This window comes from Heterocephalus glaber, unplaced genomic scaffold (genome assembly GCF_053883595.1).
Source record: "Heterocephalus glaber isolate CG9 unplaced genomic scaffold, H.glaber_assembly_v1.0 deba00001504, whole genome shotgun sequence".
Classification (NCBI taxonomy): Eukaryota; Metazoa; Chordata; class Mammalia; order Rodentia; family Bathyergidae; genus Heterocephalus; species Heterocephalus glaber.
In genome coordinates, this window is record NW_028258324.1 from 22574454 (window position 1) to 22592084 (window position 17631).

The following is a 17631-nucleotide window of genomic DNA, read 5'->3' on the forward strand; positions in this document are numbered from 1 at the left end:
AAAAAGAGAAAGTAGGTTTTAGTAATTTAAAACGTATGTGTTTGTGTGTGCATGTGCATTATAAAATTTCTTAGAATTAATACCCATATTGTGTAATAATTAGAAACTGCCTACACCAAGTCGGCAGACACTCAAAACGCAGGATGATACTGATACATATGTTGATAACAGTTCCAGCACACCTCCCTCCCTCCACCTTTGAACCAGCAAAAGAACTGAGGTGTTAACCCACTGAGCTGTCCAGTAAAAAGAAAACATTTTTCAATCTTGCCTTGACCCCTTGATGATACTGTAATGTCACTCAAGTTAATTTTCTTCTTTTTTTGTTGTTTTGCTTTAAATTTTGATGTGTGTGACACTAGGAACTGAATACACGGTCTTCACACTAAGCTACATCCACAGAACCTTTTTTATTTTTATCTTGAGATAGGCTCTCACTAAATCGCTAAACTGGCAGGCACAGGCTCTCAGAGTGGTGGAATTGCAAGCATGCACCACTACACCCAGTCTACTTAAATTCTTTGACTCAATTTATTCATCTGTAGAATACGATCCATGGCATTGTAGGGTAATTATGAAGACAGTAACAAAATATGTACAGTGAATAGAATACTACCTGGCATAAGCAAGTTTTTGTAACTGTCATCTATTTATAGGATTTCTAGTTCTTAAAAATAAAATGCAATAAAATACAGAAATATACAAGTCAAGAACAGAAGCTGGTTTTTGTTTTCTAGTTCCTTTCTTCACATTTCCTTAGCACTCCAAACTGAATGCCTTCTGATCTATATATTGCAGAATTGTATGTCTGCTATATAATTTAAATTTTTTAATGCAGTGCTGAATTAATGAATTGAGGCATTTTGATTTTTAATATATTGATTATTCCTATGTATTAATATATTTTCATGAGGATATATGTATCTCTGGAGTAATGTACAGGTATATATGCATACAGACAAAAGACAGTATACACATGAGTCTTTACAGACAACATGAACACACACGTACAAAGTCTTTCACACTTGTCACGAGCTACCTTTCAGCTGAGTCAAAAAGAGCTATTGTAATACTTCTGGATAATGCACGATACAAGGAAATTGGATTGAAAAATGTGTAATAATGAGATATAATTAATTCAAAAATATATCTAAAATACCCAGATCTTAATAGATTAAATTTTAAGTTACCTAAAGCCAGAAGCTTATCTTTTTCACATTATTTTTGAGGAATAATTTTAACTGAATGTACTGAACTATACCTGATTTAAGTTAAAGTTCAATAATTTTTAAGGTTGCAATGTATTTACATATATTGTACGATAGATTACATATATTGTAAATCTTAGTCACAGCTCCAAAATGGATATAACAAAGGAAAGATAGTTGAAAACATAGTTGTTCATTTGTATACAGAAGCAATACAGGATTTACAAAACATACCAGTAGCTCCATTTAAGGCCTGGAAAATTTTGCATTTGTGATCCAATGTGATGTTTAAAGCTTGCTAAAATATAAGAATAGAGAAAATATTGGAAAAGATAGCAAACACCACCATCATAGTAATATAATTTGTTATCTGGGGGAATTTATAGCTTAAAAGTCTTATGTTAAGTTGAATGAAAATATTTAGATGATTGAAATATTTAGCTAAGACAGAGATAGCTGTTAAGTACAATTTATTGTAAAATACATTTAAAACAAATCATGCTTCCAAATGATGATACACACAAATATACAAATTTAAGAAAATTTTAGAATTGTTATCTCCTTTATGTAGAAAATTTTAAAAACATCAACTTATATTATTTGAATGACTATAAAAATAGTTTCAAATTAGTTTACTTTTCTCCAAAATTTCACTTCAGGAATGTTTTCTCTAGGCCCATAGTAAATTGTTTATTGTTTCAAACATTCTCCCCTTTAATAAAAGAACTCAAATTTTCAGTTACATGTACTTGAAATAAAAACAAAATTTCATTTATGTGTTATGTGTGGCCACATAAACATATTCTGGTCACAGAAAAATATCAGAAAAAAATCCTGTGAGATGTCTAGAAAGGCTACTTAAAGAAACGTGATGAAACTGAGATGGCCCAATTTTTATTATTCTGCCTTTTTGCTGCTCAGAATACAGATACCATGGCTGGTGATATAGTAGTCGTCTTGAACAAGAAAGTTACACTAAAAATATGAACTACAGACCCATGGTCAAATAGCAAAGAGCTATCTTTCCCTCTTGATACCATAAAGTCACCCTAATAGCCTTGCACTCCTTATTTCTTAATTTTTTAATGATAGAGGAAAAAATAAATACGTAGGTAAAATATCTATCTTATTTTAGACTGCTGTTATTTTGCACTGTTCTATTTTAAGAGTTGCAGTATTCTTAACTCATAAAGGGGATAAGGTTCTGTGTGTATACCAGCCCTGAGAATCCTTAAGCCTTAATTTTTTGGGGAAATTCATCATCTCTTTACTCCTGGATCTATATACCCATAAATTCTAAATTCTCCAATTGGCTATTCCCTGGGATTCCATCTAAGGATTATACTCCATCTACAGTAACCACAACCAATATCCCATCTGGGTCAGCAACCAAATGGACATACAGTGCTCGCTTTGGCAGCACATATACTAAAATTGGAACAATACATATGGACATATAGCAGAGCTTTTGTCTTCAGTGTTTTCCCTAGACCATCAGTCATGTTTCAAGGTGTCACAGGTAATGTTAAAATTAAAAAGGCTTATTCCTATCATTTCAAAAATGTGTTTTACAAATGCAGTTGGGTGAACACACCAAGTTGGTGTCACTATTGTATGAAATGGAGGAAAAAATGGGGAAAATTCTGATTTTGGTATTCAGAGAACCTAGAATCCACTCCCTAAAATGTTACTATGTAAAATGTTACTATGTGGCCTTGGGTTGTTTTGTTTTTGTGGCAAGGAATAGATATGGAGTCTGGCCTCTCACCTATATAGGATCAAAGAAGCTCAGAAAGATATAAAAGCCTTTGCAAGGTTAAAAGGATTATGAATGAAAATGAAAATACACTAAGTATTTTAAAACTATAAAAGTATATGGTATCAAATAGCTGCAGAATAGTTTTTGTGAAAAACATTATAACTGCAAGACAGAGGGAATAAAAGAACACACATATCTTATATTTTTTGTCTTAAGAAATGATAGCTATCTGTTCTAAGATTTGACAAAAATCATTCTCTAGACCAGTGGTGGTGAACCTATGTCATTCATGCCACAGCAAGCTGTCTGTCACCATTAAAAGCTCTAAAAGCCTTGCCATCACTGCTCTAGACTCAACTGGGACTTCATCACTGACTCTTTAAAAATCTCCAGCCTCAAAAGTTTTAGTGATGTAATTTGTCTTTTATTGTGAGGCAGCCTGGAAATGGGTACACAGCAGTAGTGTGGTTATAACTCTGGAGTGAGAGATCCCATTCCGTTTTTCTATCAAATTGTTTCAATATAAGTTTCAATATACATAACTATTGGGAAAAAGCCTGGCCTTGCATCATTACTTTTCTTCTCTCTGACTCACCCATATTTGTTAAGGTTGCTGACTTGAGCACCAAAAGGAAGTGTGTGGACTCATTAAACGAGTGTCAATCCCCAGTCAGAGGTGAGAAACTCACCTCATCTACTCACTCTTTGTGTATTTCACTGGCTTCTATTAAAGTATGTTATTGACAAGAATATTTTGCAATTCAGTTTTCCAATTCCCACATTAATAATAAAATCATCTGTTTCTGACCACTCCATATTAATATGATATAATTAACAAAACAATAAAAGGGAAAAATGCATGCTATTACTCTTTGTAGTGGATCAATGTAAATTTTAGTATAAAATAGTTGATCATCATCATTATCCTGGAGATTCCATTGTTGAACTATACGGTTGATATACGGCGCATAGCCAATAAATCCTGCAACAAAGCAGAAGTGAAGTATAGAATATAGAATTCAAAGAACAAACCTTGATCTATGTTAAATCCATTAAATCACTGCACAAAAATATGATGCCATGAGACCTAACCATTAGGTTGGAAGTTCATAGTTCATGATGAAAAAAATATTGAATTTGTTTCATATATAAACTATGACACAGTGTTACTATCAATTAGAAAACAAAATAATCAAAGACTCTTTTAATTAAACTCATTCCCAAAGTTAACTGACAAAAAAGGAAAACTCGTATTTTCCAAAGCTACTAAAGGAAAATGACTAGGAAAGGAATACAGTAAGACAGAAGAATTTTCTTTGACCTTCTAAAATGTTCTTCTTGGATCTCTTGCAAAGGATTCACAGTTTCTGAAAGAAGAAAATCTCCACTACAGTGGTTTTAGTATCAGTGCCAGAGATGCTAATGCAATCAAAAGCATGTTGGATTTCTCACAAACTACAAAAATCTCAGAAATATTTTATATCTAGGACATTTGGAGAATTTTTTTTTTTTTTTAGAATTTTCTGGCTAAGTTTTATGTCACTGTCTGGAAAAAGGAAGTCTAAAATTAGACTGTTCCCTTTGGTCTTAGAGCAAAAGCATTAACTATACCAATAACATTCGTCTATGTTAGACATAACAGACAACAGAATCGTTTTTCCCATTGAGTCCTCCTCTAAATTTCAGAAAGGTAGCCAAGCTGTTATGTTTCACTAACATGCAACAATTTTTAAAAGGGACCCAGGCTGGGGATTTAGCTCAGTGGTGCTGACGCCTGCCTCCCAAGTGCAAGGTCCCGAGTTTGATCCGCAGTACCAAAAGAAAAAAAAAGGGACCAATGTTATTCCTATTAATTCAAATAAAACCTAAGTTTTTACATTAAAAATAAAATTTTCTCATAGGAATAATAGAATTAGAAGAAAGAGATCTAAGAATATTACTGTTACCTAGAGAAAACAAGACAAAAGGAAAAGATGACAAAAGCCAGTCAATAATTGCTGTTTTGTTATTTTTAGCAAATAAAAAATCCCAACACACTGAATAATATATTTTTAATTCCTCTGAATAATCTTTTGTGATCAAAATATACTAAGTAGTTCTATATCACATTTTTCAATTGGTTTATAATAGTGGTTACCAAAAATTAAGTTTCCTTATGCTTTTCATAAACCTAAATGTCCTCAAATATATAAAAAAGAATTACATCTATTTTTATAGTACTTAATACATAGTTTACATGATCTATATGTCTCTCAAGTAACTAATTCTCAACATATCACCCATGAAATGCCACAAACTTTTACTGAAAATATTTATGCATTCTACCATCTCTAATAATTCTGATTACAGAAAGGATAAAGTTGGTGCTTTGATATCCTTGTATAATCCCTTTCCCATTTATACTTTTTCTTAATGGCACTTATTTGCTGATATTTGCTGTTTCCTCAACATCATAAATCTGTCTGAGATTCAGCCATCTGAGTTGATATATCACTATCTAGTTGAATTTACATGAGATTTCACTACGTGTGCCATTTTTGGAAAAAATTAATAAATATAAAATAAAAATTCTCAAAGTTCAATAGCTTAACTTTTCCTTTAAAAAAACTACGTTTCAAACTACATAGGACATGAGATAAATTGCGAGATTAACACGTGTTGTTTCTGAGGTTTTGGCAGTTCAGAGGCCATGACATGGAAGCAGAACCAACCCAAGTGCAGGGTGCTCAGGCAGAGGAGTGACAGTGGGAGCCCCTAGGTAGAAGCTTTGAAGGTTCACAGCTGGAAATCCAAGAGGGAAGGAGTGCCAAGAATAGAGTAACTGATACAATAAACCCTAGATTTTGACTTGAACATCAAAGTAAAATCTAAAGGTTGTAGATTGGGAAAAAAAATAGTCAAAAGAGTTTTTGGATAAACCATTTCTGTACTAAGATGAGGAAAAAAGGAAGCTAAAACTAAGCAGTGAAATTTGGAATGTAAGGTTTCAGAAGTTCAGTATATGTATGGGCTGACAAATTCCAAAATATAACTTTGGAAATGGGTTGATAAAATATAGTATGGGTGAAAAGAGATGAATATGAGGAATCACAGAGAAATTAAATTACTTGCTAAGGATTTATTTACCATAAGTGGCTAAAAAAAGTCTAGAATGCAGATACACTGCTACTTGAAATATCATTAATTTTAATTAGCTTAAACAGTATCAGTTATATATGTGTAGCGTACCCAAAAAAAATCCACTTTCCCAATGTGGCTTGCAATCTACATCCAACTATCTTCTCTAACATCCTTCATCCTATTTGGTGTATCTTCTAGTCATGTTTACATTAATCAATCTCCGTCTAAGAGAAACACTTTGGAGTCATAGCAATGTCCAATATCAAACTTTATTTTTAAAAGGGTGAGGCAATAATTTGTTTTTTAATCCATGATGGCATAGGTACTTTAATGCTTTCAGTATATGTAGACACTCAATGTAAAATATAACTACTGATTTCAAAATAAATAACTCATTTACTCAAATGTATTTCAAGTTAGATCAAATTAACCATTGACTTTTTTAAGTCACATAATTAGAGACTGAAAATGGACTTTTACTTAAGACAGAAACTTACTATACCTATTATACTTGGAAAATTCTCACTAAAGCTATACACAGTACTCAACATACTTGGTTGCATGATACTTTTCCTGGAAAATCTCAAAGTCTTTAGAAGTCACTTAAATTTGAGCAACATGAGTTTCCGCTATTATAATGTGAAAATTATAGCATCTACATTGCCTAGTCTCTCAGGAGAATCAAATAACATAAAATATGGGGAAATCTTTTGTCACCTTTAAACTGTGTGGTGGTAAATTTTAGACTGATCGTTTGATAGCATAATTTGATAATGGTTATTTAAAACTTCACATCTACAGTTACTACATTTTTTTAAAAGTTGCTTCAGCAGTATTGAAAATTTACTAAGACTAAACCTTTCTTTCCATATCTTACCCACCTCCTGAATTCAGGTAGCGTTTCCCAATGTGCACAATGGGATACTTGTCTGCCAGTCTTTTATCTGGCCACAGAATTCCATCTGCTGCAAAGACTACTTTGTGGTTTGTCTTTTGGAACTTCTTTAGAACTTCTTCTGGACCACCAGCAAATATAACATCAAAGCTGTTTAGCGAAGGAAAAGCAAGTTTTAAGATATGTAGGTTGGAATTTAGACATATAAATCAACAGAAGATCCCTAACAAAAGTCAGAATTTAGAATCCCACATAAGATTAGTACTAGCTATTTACAGAGGACATCAAAAAATTTTCCCAAATTTATATTATATAGATTGTATGTTAGGCAAATAAAAGTCAAAATAAAGATTTTTTGCAGTGATGTTAATACTTTTTCAATAACTGCCTACAAATCAAAATTCTGAAAGTGTTGAAATGTTAGAAATAGTTACTAAATAATATTATATAAATGAATAATTCAGATATAATCTTTTACAAAAGTCACCATTAGATATCTATCTAAGATGGTGACTGTGGAACCAGAAATCACCCCTACTCCTAATCCCCCACCTGCAGAAGAGGAGAAAAGAGAATCTAACCAGGAGGTTTCTAACCCAGAACACTATATTAAACATCCTCGTCAGAACAGTCTGTACAACTATATCCAATTGTCTAGTAATTTAATGTCTGGCTGTGACTACTCACTTTTTAAGGATGGTATTGAGGCTATGTGGGAAGATGAGAAAAATAAACGCGAGGACAATGGCTAATCACACTGAACAAACACCAGAGATGAAGTGACCTCGATCGCTTTTGGATAGAGACACTGCTGTGCCTTATTGGAGAATCATTTGATGACTACAGTGATGATGTGTGTGGAGCTACTGTTAATGTTAGAGCTAAAGATGATAAGATAGCAATATGGACTACTGAATGCGAGAACAGAGAGGCTGTTCAACATACAGGGAGAGTATACAAGGAAAGGTTAGGACTTCCTCCAAAGATAGTGATTGGTTATCAGTCCCATGTTGACACAGCTACTAAGAGCGGCTCCACCACTAAAAATAGGTTTGTTGTTTAAGAAGACACCTTCTGAGTATTCTCATAGGAGACTGCGTCAAGCAATGGAGATTTGGGAGGTGAACCAAAGGCTCTTCAAAAGCAGAGTGGACTGCATTTAAATTTGATTCCATCTAAATGTTGCTAAGATATGAGAGAAGTCTCATTCGTCTTTTGTCTTGTACTTCTGTGGTTTTTGTTTTGCTTTGTTTTTTAATTTTTGCTAGAGTATCCACCATCCCAATCAAAGAATTATAGTACTCAGCATCCCTAGAATCCATAAATGTGTTCCTGGTCCACTCTGTAATAGCTTAGTAGAATTACCATTATAAACACATTTTACCCATTTACAATATTCAAAAAAGAGCTTGTATTTCTGTATTGTAACAGGAAAACAATCATTATGTTCCATTGTATGCAGGAGCATATTTTGCTGGTTTGAAAGAGTATGATGCATACAGTTCTCTAGCAATTTTCTTTGTTTCTTTTGACAGCATTATCTTTGCTGTACTCTTGCTGATGGCTGCTAGATTTTAATTTATTTGTTTCCCTACTTGATAACATTAGTGATTCTGATTTCAGTTTTTCATTTGTTTTGGTTTTGTTTTTTCTTTATGTGACATTGGTAAAGGATCCAGGAATATGACATGAGGGTGGAATAAACATTAATTTTGTGCATACTTTGGTAATTTTTTTGTAACTACAAAGCTTTGCTACAAATTTATGCATTTTATTCAAATCAGTGATCTATGTTTGTGTGATTACCTAAACACGACTGTGGATTATAATATAACATCATAATTACATTCCTAACTAGAATTAGTATGTCTGTTTTTGTATCTTTATGCTGTATTTTAGACTTAGTTTTTGTTTTTTTGTTTGTTTGGGTTTTTGGGGGGTTATTTTGGTACCAGGGATCGAACTTGGGTCCTTGAGCTTGCGAGTTCATGCTGTATTTTAAAACTTTGTATTACTTAGGTTATTTTGCTTTGGTTAAAAATGGCTCAAGTAGAAAAGCGGTCCCGTTCATATTAAGACTGTACAAAACTGTAAATAAAATATGTACAGTGAATTGTCTTTTAGACACCTAGATTTGTCCTTTTATTTCTCTGTCTCTGTAGAAGAAATTTGTACTTTTTATTGCAGGGCAGTCTCTATTATGTCTTCTCTTGTAGTGTTTTCCACCTGAACAGCATACATTTGGAGGACTAGTTTATTATGTTTACTACAATTTTTAATAAATTTAATAGGTAGTATATGGAAAAAAGTCACCATTAAACTGCCTAATATTTGCATTCAATTCCTAATAATCCTCTATCATTTCTGAAGAATTCATTACCTTTCACAAAGACTTAAATATTAGATATCATTAATATACATTTGAGTCATTATGTAGCCTGAAATCTGTAAATGTGTTCAGACAACTACATCTTTTTAAAGATAATAAATCTAAAAAATCTAAAAATGTAAAAATAAATTTAATGTCAGAATTTCATTGATTTGTTCATCTTTTATTTCTTGCAGTTAATTCACAAAATTACAACGACTTAACCTGATATTAAGTGTAAAAGCTGCTATGTAAAATATTTCCTCTATGCAGTAAATTCTCTATTCATTGCAACCTCAAATTATTCTGCAGTTTTTTACATCAGTGTGCCTCAAGGCCAAATATTTCCAAAGATGATAACTTAATGACTTATTTCAGGTGGCAAACAACAAGAGAAAACCGATATTCTGGATTCAGCACAAAAACTTCCTATTAGGAAGTTAACAGCTATTAGCTGTTATTCTGAATCCACTACTGTCATATCTGATCAGAGGAACAATAAAGCTTTTCCATATGACTTTTTCAGTGAGATTTAAGCTCAAGAAATTGGCTAATATGCTAGGATAAGTTACAATTCAGGTTAGATTTACTAATTTATGATTTAGCATATATGAATTACTTTATCAAAATAAAAACACACTGTTTTTATCTTTCTCAAAGTAAAACTCCAATAAATTTTTTCCATTTAAATATATAAGCAAAAACACTGTGTTTTTATAGATCACTGTTTAGACTTGTGGCAGAGATGACAACTCACCCCCAAATCTGTCTCATGCTTTTATTTTGGTAATGTAATCCCCAAGCATAAGTTGGGTACATAGCCATTATGCTCAGAAACTACTGTGAAGCTAGATGTGGCAGTATGACGAATTCTGTCCAGAAAAACATGAGCCGAGCTAACTTCTGTAACCTCCAAGTTCTGTCCTTTAAATACTAAGCTGCCTATTCTCTATTTCCTCTCTTTCCCTTCACTGTGAAACTGTACAAGTGAAAAATATTGGGCACATACACCCTCATCATATAGTCCTATCCTCACAGTTAAAGAAAATTAAAATTTTGAGACAATTAAATTAAATTAAAATTTTGAGATACACAAATGAAATTTATAAATTTGCTACACTAATTTTTAAATCATAGAGTAATACTGAGTGGTTGTCAGAGAGATAGATAATTTCATTTCAAATTGTTTTATAGGAATTAACTTTTATCACTTATTTTAGTCATAAAAAATAACACTGTAAAATTAAAATATCTGTATATTTACATTTAGATTGGTAGACAGGTATTGATGCAAACTGATTTTGGGTTTTTTAATTTTTTTTTAATTTCCAGGATCAATAGACAAGAAGTTGGTAAAACTATTAATAGCATAATGATAGTCACTCATAGTCATATATTTGAAGTTTGTCATATAGATTTTCAATCCCAGCTCTGTCACTTGCTATCAGAGTAATTCACAGGCAAGTTATTGAAAGTATTTAAGCTTTAGTTTCTTATCAAACAGGCAAAAGTATTTATGGAGCCAAGTAATTGTGAAATTTTAATTAAAAATGAACAATAGGTAATATATTGTAAACACTCAATAAAGTTAGCAAAAAGATTCTAAAGGAAAGGGGATAGTATGAAGGGAAGGGAAGAGCATAACTCATTTTTAAGTTTCTACCAATATGTAAATTAAAATAATTTTATTCTTAACCTGAGACAAATTTCTAAAATAAAATGTTAGATCAGAATAAAACTGTTACAATAAAACCTCAAATCAACCTTTCCATGCCTATTTATTTTTAAAATAGCTGAATTAATCTGACTTTATAAAACGCAAGTTTCCCTTTTTCTTCTACATATAACTGACTTCATCAACCTTATATCTTCAATAGAAGTATTTCCCCAATTACTGATATTTTTATTGTATATTAGGAAAGAAGTCTAGTTTTTATGGGTAAGTGAGTCATGAGAAGTGAGATAAATTCTCTGAGACAGACACTGCCATGAGAATTATATAGAAACCCAAAATCCTTTTTGGAAGTGGAAAAAATATACCACATGTATGTCAGAGAATCATGATTGGGAGCTTAGGCCAAACTGACTTAAAAATTTTGCAGGTAGTGTCACATATTTAAAAGTTATAAAAACAAACTGTGGGGGGTGGCGTGCTCAATGGTAGAGCACTTAACTAGCAAGTGAGAAGCAAAATATTCATGTTCCCAAGGCTTTTCACACTTAGGTTGAATCACCAGTACCAGAAAAAATTGTTATAAATCCAACTTAGGAAAATGATCGTTTTCCATCTTTAAAGCCCTAGTGATGGACAGAGAAAGTCAGTGGCTTACAATAGAAGAATTATGGTAACTTATTTTAATAACTTAGTATTTTATAAGCATGTATTACTTTTCAATTAGTGTGCAATTGTCTCAAAGCAAAAGGGAAGGGAAATTATTTTCACATAATGCATATGTGAGTTCAACTTTGAATAGAAATATAAAGTTGCTCAAACTTTCCCCAATTCATTCTAGCAGCATTGTTATTTCTGTGTTTCAGTACTTCAGAAAAATATTTGAATGTATTTAAAAATGGCTCAAAAAGGTAACAAAACTTTTTCTACTTAGAATTATTCGGGCCACAAAAACTCAAAGTCAAAAACCTTTTAAAAACAAAAGAATGCACAAAGGTTATAAAAATAATTCTCATGGGAGCTCATTCTATTTAAATATGAAGAATAAAATACAACTTTCCACATTTAACTCCTGAGTCCTGCAAAAATCATAAGAGCCCACCTTGCTATGTCAGCGTTCTGTCTCCAACAGGTCATTGAGATTTTTACAAGTGTTTGCCCTTCTGTTTTCCGTTTCTGCAATACCATCCACCACACAGTCACCCAGACTAAAAATCTTTCATTCAGCCCAGACTCCTTCTTCATGGCCCCTCTCATCAAATCTTTTACCAAATCCTATTGATTCCATCTACTTAATCTATTTAGCATTCCAATCCTCTGCAATACAGTATCACTAGAAGGCACAGGCCTAGATTAATGAAAAATACTATAGGCCTCCCCATTACCCAAGTCCTCCTCATTTCTAAACAGGACTATCTGATAAACTCCTGAAGGTGCCAGATACCAGACTAACTCGGTATTTTTTGAGTATGGCCTAAAGCAGGAGTCAGAAGATATTTATTCCCTAGCCTTTTACAGAAAATCATTTAAAGTTAGAGGTCATATGGGCTCTGTCAAGACTGAATTCTGTACCTGTTGTGCAGAAGTCACTATAGTCGATATGGAAACATACGTGCATAGCGGTGTTCCAAAAAAACTTTCTACAAAAACAGCCAATCGGCTGGAGCACAGTTTACTGACCTCTGACGTACAGAATAAAATCTAAATGAATCCGCATCATATTAATAATCTTCTTTTAAATAAACTATTCTGAGGTCAAACTGAATTATTTGATCTGTCATCTATGAATTTCCTACTGATGTCACCCTCCCTCCCCTTATAAGACACATTTTCCCAATTTGGTCCAAACTGTCCACCTTCATGGAACATTTCCAATGCCACTTTTTTTTTTTTTTTTTTGGTACTGGGGATTAAACTCAGGACCTTGAGCTTTTGAGGCAGGTAGCAGAACCACTGAGCTAAATCCCTTGCCTTCCAATGCCACTTCTGGCCAAGGAATGGCCAGTAAAGTGGCCATTCCTTGGCCACTTTACTGGAAAACATTTTTTTCCTTCCACTTAGCTCTCACAGTTCTTTTCCTCTCCCCTTTTATCAAATGTTTTATTTTCTGCTCTTAATTCTAAGAGTCTATCTTATACCAAACCAGATCTTCCCTTCATATGCATATACCCGTAGCCTTGGATTGTGAAGGTGGTCGGTAAATATTTGATGAACAAGTGAATGAATGAATGAATGAAACATCCCATGTCTCAACAAGAAGCAAGAGCTACTAGACAGCCAGAAAAGAAAGCAATTAATGTGTTCCCTAACCCCATTTGTTGGGGCATTGCTGGCATAAATTTAAACAAAAGTTTATGATCATCTAAACTACTTACTAGTAGTTAATGTCTAAAAGCCTGAAGTCTAATGAAACAGAAGCAAGAAGTAGCACAATACCAGATAATTACATCATTTATCACATCTTCACCTTTTTATTTCCAGAGATAATTATCATTACAGACTAATTCTCTGTAACTATGCTTTAAAATCCCTGTGTGTATGTACACACAAACACACACACACCCTAGCTGAAAATATCCATTCAAAAGAACTTGCAAAATAAATGATAAAATTGCAATGTGGAAAATTATATAAATTTTAAGAGTTCTGAAGAGAGGAAAATTGGTGTAAAATGAGTACTATTTCATACACTATTTCATACCTGGTGTAAAATGAGTATTATTTTAGAACCCAAATAAGCCTTAGTGAATTTTCCTTAAAATGCTATGTAATTTCATTTGCTGAATATGAAACCCTTACTAAGGCTGGCAGGGGCAGAGTCAATGAAGACACTCCCAAGCTGGGAGAACATTTCTCCAGGCCATTTTCAGAGACTGGTCCAGCACTGGAACAACACTTCGCACAGAGGGACAGAACAGTGACAAAACAGCAAGCCATGGGCCCCACTGCTGTCTGTGAAGCTGAGTATCCCCATGTTTCTGGAAGACTATTTATAAAATTATAAGATAAATGACAATCTCTCTCTAGTTTCAAAATAAAAGTTCAGATTACTTTTGAGACATTGGAACTTTTTTTTTTTGGTACCGGAGATTGAACTTGGGACCTTACGCTTGCGAGGCAGGCAGCAGAAACATTAGAACTTTTAAAGTCTAACACATATTTAGTGCATAATAAGTGTCCAGTGAACCAACAGAGAAATAAATCTTTTTTAAAAAATACTCAACATTGGAGCTCCAGTAGCGCAATCAGTTAGAGCGCGATACTTATAAAATACTCAACATCTATTGTAACATAGGTTAAATGTCCCAGAAACAACATACTTGAAGCAATTCCAGAGCTAGGATTTCTGTCCCTGTCAGCTGCTCCACCACAGCAAGCTATTACCATATTTTACATGTAATACATGCTTAGTGCATGTTAAATAAGGGGAAAAAATCAAGGAATAGAGAAACTGGTTTAGGAATACATGCACACATAAGAGTCACACAAAGTAAGCAAACATGAGCATACTCAGAGAAAATCAAACACACGAACATGATCACCAAACCCTCCTTTTGTGTATTGACTGCTTCATCCTCAAACACATGTACTAATATGCCCACTCAAAACTCAGGAAACATTAACGAGAACATGTGAACAATTTTTTTAAAATCACTTATTTCCTATCTAATTCCTAAACATATTTTACACTGTTCTAGATGAAATATTGGCAGTGAAATATATTTAAGTGACAGCTAATGATTTTCATTTTTCCTTCAGAAAAAAAAGAAACAGTATAGAAACAAGAAACAATTATGTGTTTTGGCTTTCCTTCATAGTAATATAATGAAATGTTGTCCATCATTAATGACCATGTTCTTTGTGTCTGCACACTTAAACTGTCATCACTGCCAGGCAGGGCGAGTCCATCAAATAAACCTGCCATTCTTAGTTCAAATTATAGACACAGTATTTGAAAAGCTCCATTTTCAGAAAATTTTTACTGTCTTTTGTATAAACGATGTGAGACAACATAAAAGGCAAGCATAGTTGAGTATGTACCAATAACCTGAATTACAAGGCTTTAGAAATATTTATTTCATAGAATACAAATAAGGTCTGGCTGTCCTCAGAATAATACATGTGAGTTACATTTAACTATACCAACAAACTCAGAAAAATGATATTTTCACAAACAATTAGCAAAGTGACCAGTAAAATAATCTTTCACTATATTTTTTGTAAAAGTAAATAATGCTAAAGAAATTATGTCAACATTCAGGGGTTTGTTTTTTAAGAAAACATGCATTCTTCTTCCATATTAGGTTTAGTTTTGTTTGTAGAATTAGATTATACATGAGAATTCCTTGAAGATTAGATCTATTTATATTTTTTCTACAGTGTTATATTCAAAACCTGAATCATATTTTGAGCTCAATACACACATATTGAACACAAAATGAAAAACTTGCTCACTGATCCTACTTTTCCAGTAAAAAATAATGTGCACTGACAAGCCAAAAGAAACAAACATTGGTTGATACAGATAAGAGGGAATACTGTCATATTCATAATTTCTCATTCAAACTCCATTGTTTAGTAATTTTAATTCTTTAAGATTCAAACATTTGGATGGTTTCCTGCTTTTAGAATTCATTTCTTAAAATGAACAATAAAAAAGTCTTTAAAAATAATTTCAAAGTATTCACCATATTTCTTCTTCTTGCAAGGTCTTTTTTGATGCAATTCACCATTACCCATTACCCAACATTGATGAGTTCCTTGCTATTGTGTCCCCTGAAAACATGTAAATAATTCATAGTACGAAGCTGCACCATATGGAACACATGAAAACTAAATTCAGTCATACAGTACAACCAAAGTACTTAGGCACACTAGTGAACAGCAGAGGTTTGTGTGATTAGATTATTCGTCCATTTCTAGCCAGTATTTATTTATCTTAGGCCAATCTCCCAGAACACAATCATCTGGAAAACTTCTGAGATAATAATTTCACTTGTTTATTTAATTGTATATATCAGCTCTTGCAGTACAGCTATGACTAACATCATAGGTTTTTTTTTTTTAAGTTTATTCCTCCTTACTACTCTTAGTTGGCAATTGCCAATTTTTTTATCTTATCTCAAAATCTAATTGTTTAAACAAATACATCAGTAAACTTACCAGTTTCTATATACTGAATTCTTTTTTAGTTTTTGTTTGCTTTTTGAGACAGAGTCTTACTATGTCATCCAGGCTGGCCTCAAACTCATGGCAATCCTCCTCTCAGCCTCCCAAGTGCTGGGATTACAAGGCATGCACCACCACATCTGGCTCTATATTGTATTCTTTAAGTAGGTATTTTCATAACCAAAATCGACTGGGTTACACTTCTCAAAATGTAAGTTCAATGTACTCATACTTTACCTTTAACTCAATATTAAAACATAAATTTCATAAAAATGTTAGTTTATACCATGTTTTCTCATTAGTGTTTGTAGTAACTCGCCAACTTTGATCATATTATATGATTATGTTAGACAATGATTTTACAACTATGAATAAAATCTAGTTTGTAAAGTGATTCCTAGTAATCAAGATAATTTAATATACAGTATAATCTACAGATAAAAATTTTAATTTTTAAAAAATAATATAGTCTGAAAAATCCATTAGGTATTTCTCTTACCATTCAGTAAACAAGATAACCATATCTTCCTGGTTGGCATAATGTTCCATGACTTCTTTCATTAATCTTACTTTTTGGCCCCCTCCAATACTATTAAGACCATCACCACCTCTCCACTCTTCTCCTTGACCAAGAACCTATAAATGAAATCAACATTTCATCTTTGAGCAAAGCTCAAATTATAACAGTTCTATAAAAAAGTATAAAAGGCATTATCAGCAATATTTAGCCTCTTTGATATTCTTTGTTATAATTAGTCTATGTTTGTGGTACTTAATGAATACATTCATTGTGAGGAGTCAGTACATGTACATGACACATCTTGATTGTTTTTATATCCCCTTCTCTCCTTCCCTCCCCCTCCCTTAGTCCTCTTCCCATATGGCAAAGATCTATCTCCCTATTTCTCACTGTCTTTTATTTGTTCTGTATTTATACTTTGGTTTTCTCATATAGAAAAATCAATCTGATTTTTAAGCTTATGGGTCTGATTAATTTCACTTAATATTATGGATTCAAAGTACACCCATTTTCCTATAAACTTATCTTTTTTATAGCAGAGTAGGACTCTGGTGAATAAATACCACATTTTCTTCACCCATCCAACAGTTGATGAACATATAGCCCACTTCCATGAGTTACCTATTATGAATTGTGCTGCTACACATGTGGGCATGCATATGCAATAGTTAACTTTGGTGTCAACTTGAATAAGAAATGCCTGATTGGTTTAACATAATTCTGAGGGTATCTGGATGATTGACTTACTAAAAAAGGAAGGGATGTGGGTAGAACCCTGGGTATCGGTAGAACCAACCAATAGACTTGTAGCCTGGAATAAAAGGGATTAAAAAGGGAAAGAAGGAAGCCTCTTGGCCATTTGTACTTCTTCTAAGAAGTGTCTATTCATTTTAGTTGCCCATTTGTTTGACTGAGTCTTT

At 32.8% G+C, this 17631-nt stretch overlaps 1 protein-coding gene and 1 pseudogene across 3 annotated transcripts in view; one reads left to right on the top strand and one right to left on the bottom strand.

The window, feature by feature from the left end:
* The window catches only part of Plod2 (procollagen-lysine,2-oxoglutarate 5-dioxygenase 2), a 90008-nt gene that overhangs the window by 29598 nt on the left and 42779 nt on the right, over positions 1-17631 (bottom strand). For all 3 annotated transcript variants that reach the window (XM_004834397.3, XM_004834396.3, XM_087186301.1), the window contains exons 3-6: positions 16691-16827; positions 6969-7132; positions 3837-3949; positions 1443-1506 (exon numbers count right to left, since the gene is read on the bottom strand). In XM_004834397.3, coding sequence (XP_004834454.1) covers positions 1443-1506; positions 3837-3949; positions 6969-7132; positions 16691-16827 — 478 coding nt within the window. The remainder of the gene's footprint in view (positions 1-1442; positions 1507-3836; positions 3950-6968; positions 7133-16690; positions 16828-17631) is intronic.
* LOC110347698 (eukaryotic translation initiation factor 4E pseudogene) lies at positions 7489-8147 on the top strand (annotated as a pseudogene).